Genomic DNA, 16,177 nt, shown 5'->3' with positions numbered 1-16,177 from the left:
CAAAGGACTCGAGGGCCGACAGCTGGGAGATTTATTAGAACGATCACAATTAGAGTTACCTGTGGTTCAGACAGTCTTTGCAGTCTCTCTCTCTGCTGAGAGTTGCAGCAACAACGCTTATGTTTCCTGCTTATCTCCACGGCAGTAATAAGACAAAACACAACGCTCTCAGGCAGACGTTTTCCTGATGTTGGGAGACATTCTGACTCCAAGCAGGTTTTCTCAGGGACACTGTGACATTAACTAACCAAAGCACTGATAATCACAACACTTCAGTTTCATTTGCACTTTTTAGCCTCGACACTGCAGTGCACAAGATGCTGACGTACTTTAAACAAAACGCAAATGCTGCTGTCCACTCCTGCAATCACTATATGTTAATAATTGTCACTGTGTGCCGTACACAGTCTGCGTCTTGCCAAAGAAAAGGTGGAGGTTTAATTGAGCTCTCTGTGTGGTTTCACTTGATGACTCTGCAGATTCGGTGCGCTGGCTCTGTATAATGTAATTTAGGATTATCCCGTGACCAGGTTTTAATCTGCTTGATTCTAATCGGTTTATCAATGGCGGGCACTCCTGCTGGTGAGAAAAGAGTGTTAAAAAGAGCACACAGAGAAGGGATGGTGGACTGGGTTCAATTTAATCAGACGATTATCCAAAAATCAAGCAGAACTATGCTTTTAAAGTTCAGTGGATGATTTATTACCTTCTATATGTTTGCTTTCCCAATGATACATGAGAGAAACTATAAAACTCCAATGATCATATGAATCAGATAATATAAAAGTCAGATATTTACATCTAATAGCATGATAACATTGATATCTTTACCAACTGTTACACAATCACTGTTTAAGTTTTATGAGTTTTAGAGGTTTTACTACAAAATGTTCAACTTGGAGTGTGATGATGTCATTCACTCTAACCATCGCGCTGAAACTTTCAAAGGTTTTGGCGAACATACTCCTTGTATTTTCAGTTTTCACACTTGTCCTTCAGTGTTATACATCAAAAAGTAGGCATTTTTGTCCTCTTACACCCATTGTGTCCTTCACAGTCACAGAACCTGGGCTTTTTCTCTTGAATCCCCCCAGAATGCAAGAGTTCACACACTCATTGATTTCCATTATATCTGTGCTCTGAATTTCCTCTTCAAAACTGCAAGTGAAATATTCTTTTTTTTTTTTTTTACCCATTTTGTCCGATTGTTATAAAGTTTGTTCTGGTTTAACGGGTTTCCGACGCTGTATAACCTTTAGGAAGACTTCAGATGAAACATGCTCCCTGTAGTGCTTCATTAGAATCCATTATGAGCTCATCTCCAGGCTGCCGTGAACACACACATCAGGTTTATTGTAAGCCCTGATCACCGCTGTGATAATTTGCCTTCGCCGATGGCAGCCAGCCACGCGAGGCGCCTGTGACGCTGCCATTAGGTCACCTTCTGACTCATAATCAGATTCTGAGATTGTAATCAGAGTCCTGCCTCTGTCACCTGAGGCTGCAGGCGCTGCACCTGTTTCATGTCGCAGTGTCAGGCAGCCAGGTCTGAATAAAGGCAGGGAATGGCTTCTAGTTGGCAGTTCCAAAGCAGACAAAAGTGGGAAGTAAACCTTTGTCAGATCTTTTTTTTTTTTTTTGTTAACACAATGACCTCATTATTGTCTTCATAACATTAGCTAAATCTGTCCCACAGGTGGTTTCCCGTACTTCTCTGACTGCCATACCTAACAGCTACAAGAAGGTAAAAGGTTATGTAATGAAATGAAAGCACGGTTTACCCGCAACCGGTTTTGCATCTTTGTAGGTGACTAATGGGAATCTTTCAGCGACACCTCAGACTCAAGTCAGTGGAGCAAAAATAGAAGAGTTTCTCTGCGATGATCAACAGAAAAACACCAGGACTCCAAACTCCAAACATTCGAGTCTGGAAACGTTTCCATTCCCCCAGAGGAACATATTGACTCAGTGAAAGCAGTCAAAGGACCCCCCCGATTGAACAGAAACACTTTTATCTATCATACGCATCTTAACGGCATCTTTTGAAGACACTTAGGCAGAATATTTGTTTTTCTCTCTGTCTATTTTAGTTCAATGACAGCATGTAGTTAACCTGTACTGCAAAATTGTAGGTTGACTGGTTTGGGAAAAAGATATTCTGCTTTAACCAGATTTTTCTAGCTTACCTACTGACCTTATGAGCCAGGCGAAGAACAGTTTAGGTTGGAAACAAGGATAAAAAAAAGAAGTAAATACTTTTATTTTACACGTAAGGTCAGGGACCATTTGAGATGGGCCAATTCTGGCTGTATTTAGCTCAGATGTACTTAACATGAATAACGCCTAACAGCTGCGTTCTGTGATCCTAAAGACTTTTATTTACAACCTTGGATCGTCAAACCTTGACTACATATTGTAGTAATACAACTGTATATACCATCTTTTAATGTACAGAAAAATACAATGAACAGCAAACTCCAAACTCCATGCCACTACATGGCATCAACTGATGATGTCACATTTAAAAATCTGCAATAATACTGACTCAAATATTATTTAACGCAAGTATCTGACGAGTAATCCTTATTGTAAAAATAAAGATTATCTACAAGGAACAGCAGATTGTTTTAAATATTAAAAAAGGCGGGTTTAAAAAAAAACACAACAACACAGCTGCAGCATGTGATTGGTCAGTTCCTGTGTGTCTCGTGCTCTGTAGTGATGTGCAGTCGCAACCGAGCCGGCTCTAACGGCCTCTTCATTTAGGCGAGCTATGGAAGCTGGCTCTCGTCTGAGAGATTTTGTTTCAAACAATGTGAATATATTTTGTACACACAATAGAATATGAGCCACACTGCTGAGCAATAATTAAATAATCTCACAGACCTTTTTGAAATAACAAAACAACAAAAAAACAGTGGGGTACAAAGCAACAAACATGGCAGGGTAGTATTTAGAAGAGAGCAGAGATAAATAGAGTGTGTAGTGTTTATGTCTTTGTTTATTTTACATGTCAAACATTATTTAAATGTAAAATTCTTATTTTAAAGCTTACATTTGAAGATTGGTAGGACTATTTTAAACTAAACTATGTTGGAATGCTAAAGCTAATGCTAATAATGAAGATAAAAACATAAAAGGTTTAGTATGAATATTATGCTAATTCTCATGATAAAAACACAGAGTTTAGTATGAATGTACTGCAATGCTAATTAATTCTAATGCTAATTCTAATGCTACTTTTATTGTATTTTACAGTAACAATAAAGGCATTGTGATTTGGACTATACATAAGAGTGGCTTAATCATAAAAGCTTGAAGTTGAACAGCGTGAAGTGCCGTTTGAGAACGGAAAGAACCGGCTCTTTTGGTCAAAACTGAGTCAAAAGGTTCGGATCCCGGAACAGAGTCGGAATTCCCCCTGCCTCGCGCTCGGGGCTCGCTCTACGTTCTCTCTCCGGCTGAAGAGGCGTTGTTCTCGTCGGTTTCTGCTCACTGAGCGACTTCTCCGAGGCAGATTTCCGCTTCCTGCGCCGACACAACGCCACCAACCAGAGCAGCACACACCGAGCCGAACCGAGCCGAACGTCCTGCAAAGGGACACACACACGGGGGAACTATATATTTCCGGTACGAACGCTCCTCCCCTCACCTCAAACCACGGGAATGTTTCCACTGTTTCCCGTTGATTAGCACCGACCGGATCAAGTTTCCGTTAAAGCGTTTCGCGCCCGCTGGAGCCCGAAGAGAAAGGAGGAAAAGGAGCAAAGGAGAAAGGGAGAAAAAGGGAAGAAAGGAGCCGACGCGGAGACGGCAGGCTGCTTCGAGTGGTTCCCCACCACCACCGCCGCCACCTCCTCCTCTACTAGCTCCGTCTGAAAGCGCCGTCTCTTCCAGCCTCCAGGATGTCGGAGCGAGGAGGGCTCCCGCGGACTGGGGGCGTCCCTTCGCCGCAGCCCTCCAAGCCGGTGAGCATCACCTCCAACCGGCCCGTCCACATGAACCTGTACGCCACCTGGGAGGTGGACCGCTCCTCGCCCAGCTGCGTGCCGAGGTACGTGAAGGTTGTGTGTGTGTGTGTGTGTGTGTGAGGGGGTTGACTCAGTTTGTTTACTGCCCCTGTTTTTATTTACCGACCACCACCTCATTGCTGCTCTGTGCTCCTAATTGCAATGACCTTCCGGGGGTTTGCCCTGACCTGCGCTTTAAACATGACACAGGCGCTTAAAAAGCCACCTTCTCAAATAATCATTATCCTTGCCTGGGAAACATGCTGTTTTTATGTCATCTATTACCCTAGTAAGATAGTGGCTGGGGGGGCATGTGCAGGTCCCCCACCCCTTATGTGATCAATGCAAACCCCACCAATAAAAAACAACAACATGATTTTGATCACAGACTGTAATCACAAGTGTCATGTGTGCAGTACATGAGGTGGCTGTAACACAAGGAAATGACCCTTGCAGTAGGTGGTTTGTGTGTATATGTGTGTAAGTGTGTGTGTGTTTGCTCATGAGGGCAATGCAGCAAGGTCACCAGAGGCGAAGACACCCCAGCCACCCAGAAGACTTGAGACGGGCGTCTTTGTTTGGCTGAAAGACTCCACGGCGGGTCTGTAATGGCTTTCGTCTGGGCTGCCATGTGTGAGAAGAGAGGCGGTTGCCCCTTTTTTTTTCCTGCTGTGATAAGAGCGTCGGGCTCTTGTCCGTATTTCACAGCGCCGAGGTAACTGTGGTCGTGAATCAGTTTCCAGGGCTGCCCCTAAGGACTGTTTTCATCGGTCTGTCCACTAATTCACTGATCAGTCGATAAATCTAAATGAAACATCTCTTCAAATTAGCACTATTTAAAAAAAATATTTTTGTCAGCTTTGGCGTTTAAAAAAAAAAAGTAAACAAAGACTTGGCAAATTAAAGTAATAATGGAGAATATAACTTCACCAGTTGTTTTATTTCACTCAGTTTTTACCTTTTTTATATGTTGTGTTTGTTGTTCTGTACAAACCTGTAGGATTTAAATGTTATTTATTTAGCTGTCACCATCACCTACATGATTAAATGTGCTGCAGCAGGCTTCGGAAAGGCCCTGTTAATACACGGACGATCTCTGGAAACTTTAGAGACTTTCCAATGCTTGTCGACTGCAACGCTGACGTTGATGTAGTTTCCCTGCCAGGCCACTAGCTGGAGCTGTGATTTTTTTTTTTTTTTTTTTTTTTTAGTATGACAGCGTCACGCTCGGTCTCGAAAATTAAAACGGTTCCATCCAAAACGGCGAACACGTGAGCGTTCGTTTTGGACGATGAGGCTAGGTTGCTGGGTGAGCAGCGGAAATTGACAGCACTCCGCTATCCGCCACTGTTTCTGTTGTAGACGTACAAATCACGTAAGTTTGGGGTTTCCCGTGAAGCGATGCCTGGTTTTTTCAAAACTCTCCACTCTGAGACCTGGATTGAAACAGCTTCTGTGTTGTTGTGCACACGAATGGCCGAAAAGCAGCAGAAATGTACCGGTTTGCTTTGAAACACCGTGCCGTGTGAGCAGGCCCAGAGTCTGCACATTAACACGAAGGTGTCGTGCTGAGATGTGCTCCCTCTTCCTCGACCCGTCTGATAGATTTCCAGCCATCAAGGAGAAGTGTGTGTGTGTTTCCTTTGCTACAATGGACAAAAAGAGATCCCTATCTTTTAGCTTTTTGCTTAAAATACCATTGCTTGATGCAACAGAGAAGGTTATGGGGCGAACGGAGCAAGGGGGGGACTGGACCTCGACGGGGAAACACAACTTGACACGACACCGGTCCGGAAAATCTGATGCATTTCCTGAAACATTTATTCAATGTAAACAGACAGCCTGTCTAACTTCATTTAGCAGCTTACTGTGGAATTAAAAAATGGAGTGCTTTTGTTTGATTGTTTGTTTTCCTAGCAGCTCCGTCTGCCTCCTTTTCAGATGTGGAGAAAGGAAGGAAGCCTTGCAGAGCGTACAAACCTATGGTTTTATTATCATCAGTTTTATTGAAAACCTGGCTCAGCACTGTCACAGACACAGATTTTGCTTTTCTGCCGTCATAGTTTGAGATTGTAGTGAACGAGCCGACCGGAACTCCACTAACTCGACATATTATTAATACCAAATAAATGGATTTTACCTTTTATTAAATCTAATTGTACAGAGATAATCCTAATTAGAGGTCAACTGAGGTCAACTTTTCTATGGCCTTTACCGGTTATTAGGCAATAGCCAATAAATGATGCTGATTTTTTTTTTTTCTTTTCACCTGACAAAATATTAACATAACTGCTCACCTTTTAAAGAAATATTTATTTAGCAGCTCTTAGATAAACTAAGTATGCACAGGCAACGGTGCCTAGCCAATAAAAACAAACAAAAAAGGCAAATATTGACCAAATAATTGGTCAGCCAATTGGCCTGCCTTGAACCTGAATGTAGTTTTAAAGTTTGATCGCTTGCTTTCCTTTATTCTGAGAACAGCTCATGACAAATTGAGGCTTTTACCCAATAAACCAAATCTGCAGCTTTCACAAATTATGGAATCACAACTTTTGAGGATGTTTTTCCAGTTGTATTATTTTATTTTATTATTTTCAAAATTCATACCTTCTGGCTTTAAGAAACAATAAAAACAGAAAGAAATGTAATAGTTGTAGTCAGTCACTGTTGTTTTTTTTTTTTTTAGATCAAGTAGAAGAAAATATTACGGAATCATGAGAAAAACACTGCTCCATTAGTAGTTTGTTGCACCACCTCTGGCTTTTACCACAGCTTGAATTGTCTGGGCATGGACCTAACTAATGTCAAACAGTATTTTTTTTTTTTTTATCAATCTGACTCCAACTGTCTCTTACTGCTGTTGCCAGATCAGCTTTGCAGGTTGGAGTCCTGTCATTAATCTTTTTTTTTTTTTCAATTTTTCACTTGAGATTTTCAACTGGATTGAAATTCGGACTATTTTCAGGCCATGCTATTGACATTATATGTCTTTCTTGAAGGGAAGTTTTCATGTTTTCTTTGCTTTATGACAAGATTCATTATCATCTTGAACAATAAAGTCGTCCATCTTTCGTCTGATGGAAAAAGAAAAGTGTCCAAAAAGCCAGTGTAGACTTTGGCATTTATTGAAGATATAATGGCTGCCATTCTTCCCTTTTACAGCCTTCCCATTTTGTTTGTGCTTGGTCCAGATTTTAGAGACGACTGACTTGGAACATCCAACATCTTCTGCAACATTCAGTGATGATTTATCTTCTTCGGGAAGTTTCATAAACATCTGCTTTGTTTCAGCTCACATCTCTGGTGTTGGAGCCATGAATCATGCCAATCCGCTTAGTCCAACAGAGTGTGAGCTCTTTCTTTTTTTTAAATTTAAGACTTAATTAGCAGATTTAATCTGATGCAGGTGTTTGTTTTAGAACTGCAAATTGCAGAGTGATTCCATATTTTCTTTTCTCTACTTGATCTGAAAAAACCCCAAACAACTGTGGCAGACTTTAACATTACATTTCTTTCTTTTTTATTGTTTCTTGTTGCCAAAAGGTTGGAATAAAAAAAAAAAAGATAATTTGAAGGCATGTCTCAGATTAATTTATTTTTTATACAAAATTAAACAGTTGAAAGAATATCCTCCAAGAGCGGTGATTCCATTTTTTTTCACCATGGGATACATCTCTAAAAAGACATCTTTTGGAAAATAGGGACGGGGGGGGGTTGTATTTTTTTATTAAATAAATAACTTCTGTTTTCTTTGAGCATATGATCAGGTAATTTCAATTTCCCAGATAATCGAAGATCATATTGTTTATAGATGAATTAATTCTTGTGTAGAGAAAAAAATTGTACTTATGTGTACAGTTCTGCATTTATATAGGAATATAGCTGTTTCATAGCGTATTTCTTGATATAAATGCCATTTTGAGTCTTTTCTTTGGTTCCTTTACAGTGGTTAGTGGTGGTTAGAACCACAGATAGACGTGACCAGTGATCAACAGAGCTGAACATAAACGCTGTTAATAATGGACATTCATGGTTTTTTTCCCCCCGACAGTGGCGATAAGGAAGTTTTCTTTTTAAAAACTCTCATTTACTCTTGGAAACCTGAGTTGGATCCTTGCAGATGAGCTCAGATATTTCAGTTTTTGGTAGAAATGAGTGGGATTAAACCAGGCAGTTTAAAAGAACCACAGCTGCCATTACCTAAAGCGTACACGCCAATTTCCTAATGCTTTCGAACACACTTTGGGGCTTTACTGGGTTTGAGGCAAAACCTCAAGGGTATGTTTTGCTTTTTAGCAATACGTGTGTGTGTCAGCATCACACACTTTGAAATAAACCATGCAGTCTTGCATCTGTATTTCCTTATATCAGTCGTCATACCTGACATTTTCTTCTTGGGACTGTTTATCATTCAGCACGCTTGTGCCCAATTATCTTCAATGATTTAGAGTTATTTGGTATTCTGTTCTGTGATTATACAATGTTTTTTCAGTTTGTTTTTTTTTCCCCCCTGCAGTCGTCACGGTCTGTCAAATACCTTCGATTTCACTGCAGTTGCAGCAACACAGAGAGGCTCAAAGAGTTTGGGGGGGGGGGGATTTGGAGAGAAACTGGATGAGACAGCGAGAGGGGAGGAGAAGAAGAGGTGCCTCTGTCATCTACATTTAAATAGGATTTCTTACAACAGAAAGCGCCACAGAAACACTCCATCCAGCACTAAAACGGCCCGCATCCTGTTATGGACTCCGAATCGGTCGCGATGCCTTTCTCTCAGCTGAGCAATTTGCCTCACTTTAACTCTCCAGTTGCTCGATCTTTGTTGCTGCAGTTCCAACTAACAACTTCCCTCCCCTCCATTCCAGGTGTTGTTGTTCCGACCTCTTCCTGTCTACCCAAAATGCCACATGGTATGTTGTTTACGCTGTGCCGTGGGTTGACTTTGCCCTCGCAGGCACAAACACGAGTTCTGCCTCTTCCTTCAAATCCTGATGTGTAGGGAACAACAACAAAAAAAAAAAAATATAGGGGGAGAAAAAAAAAGCTAAAAATATCCACACGTAACTGTTTGTTTTGAGGCATTTGTTTTGGCATATTCAGAGGAGAGCAACAGGAAATATGTTAGAGGGAGAGATGATATCACTTATATAAGCAGTCATGGATGAAATTCAGCAATCCTTCAATAAATAAGAGCAGCTACAGTATCCTGAGTGTCTTTCAAAGGACACAGAAGCCTCTACTCCCCCTTATATTATCAATAAGTTGTCGTTTCTGTGAACAGCCGCCCTGACCTCGTTTTGTTTTCTTTTCGGGAAAAGGCTAAATCATTTCACTGGCTCCAAACCAGCTCATTCCGAGCGCAGTAATGGATGACTCTTTCGCCTGCCGTCTCTCCTCGATTCTGCAGCGTCATGAGGCTGCTGCTTGGCGTTATCCCCTCTGCTCACTTCATCGGTTCTTATCCCCTCACCTCAGGGGGGTGAAAGCTTCGACTCTCCGCAGCCAAATAATCCCCGTGCTGCGCTCCCCGGGCTCGACGCTTCACCTCGCGAACACAGAGGCCGTCGTGAATACAGACTAAAGCGCTTGTCAGGTGTGCTCTCCTGTCAGCTGGACTGTGGCACACACAGACACATCTGGCAGAGCCAAGCGAAGTGGTCTTCGAGCTGCTCTGCACCGGGTATTTCAGGAATGAACCCAGACGCCAAACTCATCACCTTGCATCACTTAAAGATGGCCTCCTTTGTGAGGCTGATGGGGCAAGTCCCATGACTGAGATCCCTAGAAGGATAGTTGGTTTTTGTTCCTAGCTTCACAGCTGAACAATTTGGTATCCAGTTCAGCAGGTATTTCACATGGTTTTCAACCAACAGGTTAAAAAGGATATTTTCCACCTTCTTTTTAAATCCTAACTGTATGGAAGTTTTTTAGGGTTGGAGTTTAAATCTTTAGGCATCTCAAGATTCGATTAAATTCCATTTCAGAGCTGCGTTGCGATTATAAAACATCTATTGATGCATTTCAATTAACCTTAAATTGAAATTTTTATAGCTTAGTTTACATAAATAAACACTCATTTATTTTATTGCCTAATAAAGAGTCCTCTTAATTACGGGCTGCTGACCAACAGTTAGCATTTATGCTAACTTAATATTGAAAACACCATAGAAAAGCTAACGGAGTTAGCATTGTGTTTATCACTGGAAATTTATACACAAATCAAATGTTTAAAAGTTCCTAACTAAAGATGGTCATGTTATAATAGCTTCAACTATTATTTATGGACATGTTCTTCAGGGTTTAACAAAAAAACGATTGGAAAAACACAGCTTTACTGCAACACGTTTGTGCTACAGGAAGTTACGGTAACTCTACAAGGACCGATGACACAGCGCAGCAACAACTCTGCTGACTTTCCTGAAGTGGCAGCACTCATTAATCTTACCAGAATGGATTTTTGACGTTTGAAAATTGATTTGGAATCTTCCATGTCTGCGGTGCGACAAAGATAGATTTTTACCTCCGACCCTTAGGGCTCCACACTTTTATTTCTCAAAATTGTTCAGATTCCCTCCGTTTTAGAATGAAATTCCTTCCAAATGATCAAACTCTTAAGTGTGTGTGTGTACTCACCATTAGGCCTTAAACGTGCTTATTTGTGTCTGTGTGCACGAGGTGTCTGACAGTCATGCGCTCGTGTAAGAATTTCTTTTTTTTTTTTTTTTGGTTCAGCTGCACCGCAGCATTCCACTCAGAGGTCTACAGTTTTCTCTGCAGCCCGAGGCCCTATCTGCACTACTCCAGGAATTTTTTTTAATTGTTTTTTTTTTGTGTTTGCACTTCCTCATTTTTTGGTGAGAAAAACATAAATAAGAAAAACTTCCAGTTTTGGGTTATCAAAGTCGAAAAAAACAGCCTATTCAGTGCATGTTCACAATCACCTTGTCCCCTGGAAACAACAACAATGGTGGCGTTTTTACTTTTTTTGTTTTTTTTCTGCGCATCTCGCTTTTTCTTGATCTTGCTGCCGTTAAACCTTAATCACGTGCTGAAATTATTAATAATCGAGAGGAAATCGTAAATGGTATCAAAGAAAAGAAGAGCCACGGTTCTCTGGGGAAATTTGCCAAGCTAAGAACGTTCCTTTGTAGCATTTTGATATCATTAATGTGGGTGTCCTCACCACTTTGTTTAAAAAACTCCCCAGAGTTGTGTAGACATGGTCTTCTAGATGGTGATCATGTGCTGGTTTCTCAACTGTCTATTATACAGACGAGGACAAAATAAGCTGATGTGATTCCTCACTTAGTTGTCACCTACCGGTCCTGCATTTTTGACTTTGATTTTGTTAAAAAAAATAACGACACATAGTTTAATATGTCGCGTGGTATTTTATTAAAAGAAAAATAAACGTATAAATAAACTGCGATGGCCCGGCATTAAAAATAAATCCACTGGTCTGATAATGAACACTGCTGGCATGGGTAAATGTAGTGCAGTAGTGCAGGATGTTCTGAATTATACATCGTGCATTTGTTTGACCGGTTCGCTGTAATTGCCTCGCAACACAATAGTGGGACGCCACACGCTGTTCCTCAAGCGTCAGGATCGCATTACCCCAAAAGCACCATCTCCTGCGTGAGCACACACAAGTGGAGCGGAGATGGAAATAGTGCCAGCAGGCTGTTGAATTTATTCTCTCACACACACACACAGTGATCATTAAGGAGATCTGGCTGTGCCGTTCGCCTTGGCTCTGCTCGATCGTCCACTCAGCCGAGGTCTAAATTCGCCTTTGCGGCCTGGTTTGCCTCATATGAATGGGTCTAGACTTTAAAGAACTACCCTCTAACCCCTCAGACAGCTTTTCATGAATATTCACTGATTTTGTTTGTAGCCTTCCAACATCAGCCCTCGGGGAAAGATGATATTCATTAGATAACCATTATCGGCATTAATGAGCTGTTTAACCAGTGGCTTTTCAAAGCCGGAGAAATGCACTCGTCGAGTTATTCAGAATAAATAAATCTAAGTTAAAATCGCTGTCCACTAATTTATTTTTTTTCTCCCAATGGCTGTAAGGTGTTTTTCACTCCTGTGAAACCTCTCTTCCTGCTAACGCACACTAAAAAATTTCATTGGTAGGGCTCACTGTGCTGAGATTCCCAAATGAACGCCCTTTTCCCGGGCATTCCCAGGAATAAAATGCACAAGGTGACCGTGTCAGTTTAGGCTTGAAAGTGAGTCAACGGAAAAATGGAAGTAAAATGCGCTTGTGTCTTATCGAACAGGGTCAGTATCGGGGACTTTTTGCTGCAACTGATTCACAAAAACAAGAAGCACTTTTATGTTTGTTGTTGTTCCTCCCAGCAGATTCGGAGGTCAGTGTAGATCAAATGGTTGGAGGCGGATGGTTGATCTGGAGATTCCAGATTAAAATCTCATTCTCGTCAAACGCAGGTAGTTTTAAAGTTCACAGATAGTAAAGAATTGTATCTTTTTTTCCTGGATCAGCTGACTAATTTGCTCCTTTTCTGGAATGTTTCAGAAAAAAAACTGCTCCAATCTGGTTTTATTCTTTTGTGTTTGTCAGTGTTTTATTTATATATAGGTTGGAGTACATCTATGGACTTTTTCTCTCTTTTTTTTTTTACTCAAGAGGTTTATCTAATGAAAAATATCTCATTAAAATGATGTTAAAGTTAAGTTTGCATCCTAACAAGTTGGGTAACGATTACTATAGATAATCAGCTAGTGAGATAAATCAGATAGTTTTGAAGTCAGATCGTTGAAAGGTCAATGTGACACTGAAAAATCTGATTTATTTTGCATTAAGTGAAAACACCATCCATAAGTGGCAATCAAATGTCTGATTATTTATTTATTTTTTGTCTGCAACATCCTAGAGGCTAATTTGCACTTGTAACTGCACATTTTTGCGGTGGAAGTTTGTACGGAGGGAAAATGAGTCAAAGCTCTGTAAGTTTCTGTAGTATCTCTAAGGTGTTTAAATTAAACAGAGGAAGCAGAAGATGCATAGCAGGCTGCTAAAAGGTAATTTTTCTACTAACATATGTCTGCTGCTCTTTTTACTGCTCAGGCAGTTTCCCCAGCTGCCACTTCAACTGGATAAGATAAGATGAGAAAGTTAGAGGGCTAAAATCAGACTTATAAAGAAGATATGCTGTAATAAATGTTTTAAGTTGCGTTTTATTTGAAATAATATCGGTCTATTTTACCTGAAGGGTAATATTAAAAAATTTACAGGGACCGAAAAAGGTAATGTTAAATGTTTAACATTATCATTAAGAAACATTTTATTATAAACACATGGTCAAACTTTTTATTCAGCCAGAATTAGAAATAACTAACACAAGTTTTTAGTTATAAGTCTTACAGAGAAATTGAAATTGGAAGGTCAAAGCTTTAGAAATAGTAGAAATCAGAATCAGCCTAGAGAAGTATTTGGTGCATTTCTAACGGTTACTTTCAACAAGATGTTGTTTTTACCAATATTCAGGGCTGAAATAAACCCTTAGTTTACGTTCCTCCGACTGATGAGCCATAAAGCTAATATTAGACTCTGAAAAGTCAAAGTCTAGAGAATTGCGATTACAATATCAGATTCTTTAGTGTTACAGTAAAACTGTTTTACAGCTTTACAGTGTGGTTGATCTTGGCCTTGCTTGAATAGGCTATCTAATGGCGAATGTTTGTCACTACATTAGCTCAGATAAAGCACATAAAACTCTGTCTAACGGCTGCTTTTTGACTTTGAAGTCGGACAGATTCCTCTGAACTGTTCTTGGCCTTATTACAGCCAGCTGAAAACGAGCCAAAGGGAAAGCCCACATTGTTTGTGAGCGTCTGTCTCTCAAACTCTCAACATCATTTTCTCAATTTCCACTCATTTTCACTTCTCCAAAGCAAGCAACCCCTTGATTAAACAGAAGGCCACCTGATCATCATGAATCAGTCGTATAATACGCAGCGAAATACAGTTACCTGGCTGTTTCCCTTATTGAACAGGGACTTTGTATACTCATAAAAGGGTCACCGTTGAGTAAAATACAGAATAAACCATATCACTTCTGAATCTTTACAGGGTCACGACAGAAACTCTTTGAAGTGCCCCTAGTTTTAATTCCCATCATGCACTCTGCTCCCTGTCAGCAGGTTTTTGGATATGTTAGTTTATTCACGGCTCATTCCAGGTTTGCCCAGTGCAGGGCTGCACAATATTAGGCAAACATGAGATTGCAACATTGTTGAACGGTTTGCAGTGACGATGTCAGCCGCAATTAATGCCTTTCTTCACTCTTCTCTTTCCCTTTTTGCCATCACCATACTCACAACACTCTGCATTTGCTTTAACGTCTCAGCCACTCTCATCTAAACATCTAAATCAGGAGCAGACGTCAAAGGCAGTGAAGGTTGGGAGCATAAATGTGTGACAATTGGAGTATAATAGTCTGCAGTTTATTGCATCTAAGCAGCACTTTGCAGGATTGATATTGCCCACACTGATATTGAGAAAATGATAAGTTATTGACATTATGCAGTTCTGGTTTGGTGGAACTTTTTATAGTTGCGTTGTATAATCTTGCTGCTTTTTTTCTACAGATTTACCTGGAAACTTAACACCACCCACTGCTTATCTCACTAAACTTTTCCCTAATAAGTACAGTAATAATATTCATTAATTTTCTGAAAAATCATTTAAGACAGTGGACACGTTATAAAACGTAACGTGTCTGCATTAGTTGCAAAAGAATTGGGGTTTAAAGGGGCAGAAAATTCCCAATAAATTTTTGGGAACTTTTCACGGGAAGTTAAGCTGGGGAGGTTTGGAAATATTCCAGATTGGAAACCTTTTCTGTTAGAATTATGAACAAAAATATCCATGTTATGATGCTTTGTTGTGGGTTTTTTGTCAATTTATTCACGTAAAACAAAAATGAAAATCTGTACATTGTGTATCACAAAAAAAGGCATTGAAATGTCTAAATTTATGTGCAGAAAATGTCAAGTTATTTGATCATTAAGTCGCTTTTTTGCCATTTTATCATGATCTAAAAACAAAACAAATTTCAGTCAAATGCATTTTTACAACAAAACTATTTCTATCAGTCATTACATGTCCAGGTGACACTTTATAATGTTTAAAGATGTGGTTCCTCTCATTGCATGGCACAGCAGCGAAATCTGGTTATTTTAGTCAAGATTATGTTACAATATATTTCCCCAACTGTTCTTAATATCCCTAAAGGCCAAACTTCAATATTTTGTACTGTTTGAACTGTAAGGTCTAGTAAAATATTAAGTCTTGCACCTGGCCTATAAATTTAAACAGCCACTGCGTTTAGAAAGCCGAAAGTCTCATTTTGATCTTGAACTTGCCCTACCCTGAAGGTTCAAGGTCATTTCAAAAAGTACTACAGTATTTCAGTTTCACAGTGTTTTAGATACACATCATAAACTTACCAGCTGCCTCCTGGTGTTCAATCACTTACTTGATAACTGCAGATAAGATAATCTAAACACATCGTTAATTGTTTTATAATCGCATCGCCGCCGTCTGAGTCGTAATCGAATCGCAAAGTGCCGAAAGATTCCCACTCCTGCAAAAAAGAACCTGGTTCCTGCACCTAAAGTGTGACAAGCGGCTGCAATTTGATTTGTGGCTGCTGCTTTGTTTTTTTAGTCTGAAAAGGAGGGAGGATAAATAGGTTTTGGTAAGAGGGGATGGGTAAAGAACCCATGTGAGCGGGGGGGCCCTCAGGGGGGATGGAAGTAGTGAAGCTGCAGTGCAGAGGTTGGGCTTGGTGGCAACTAAGAAACCCAGATAAGAGAAACTTTGTCTGCCGCACTGAAGAGATCCTTCTTCGGCACGCTCTTGTGCGTTTTGCATTCAAACAGACGTACGCACACAAGGGCAGAAACACATAATTAAAGTACAGCACTAAAACCAAGAGGCGTTTGGTGCGGCATTGTAAGGCTTGTGTGTGCGTTTTAAAGAGCTGCATTGCTTTTGTCTTCTGGGAGTGATCACGCTGCTGTACAGTCATAGACCCCACACACACACACACATGCACACACACTGATTTTCATGTTCAAGGTGTAGTGACTCTCATTCACAGTCAATGTCACCGACATATGCTTCATTC

At 40.3% G+C, this 16,177-nt stretch overlaps 1 protein-coding gene across 2 annotated transcripts in view; it reads left to right on the top strand.

The window, feature by feature from the left end:
* The first annotated feature begins 3,433 nt into the window (after window positions 1-3,433).
* Window positions 3,434-16,177, top strand: part of LOC108248457 (phosphofurin acidic cluster sorting protein 1) — a 75,792-nt gene continuing 63,048 nt past the window's right edge. For both annotated transcript variants that reach the window (XM_017437244.3, XM_017437243.3), the window contains exon 1: window positions 3,434-4,054. In XM_017437244.3, the coding sequence (XP_017292733.1) occupies window positions 3,906-4,054 (149 nt within the window). In that variant the 5' untranslated portion in view covers window positions 3,434-3,905. The remainder of the gene's footprint in view (window positions 4,055-16,177) is intronic.

The sequence above is a fragment of the Kryptolebias marmoratus genome, linkage group LG7 (genome assembly GCF_001649575.2).
Source record: "Kryptolebias marmoratus isolate JLee-2015 linkage group LG7, ASM164957v2, whole genome shotgun sequence".
NCBI lineage: Eukaryota > Metazoa > Chordata > Actinopteri > Cyprinodontiformes > Rivulidae > Kryptolebias > Kryptolebias marmoratus.
This window is presented reverse-complemented; position numbering and strand designations above follow the sequence as displayed.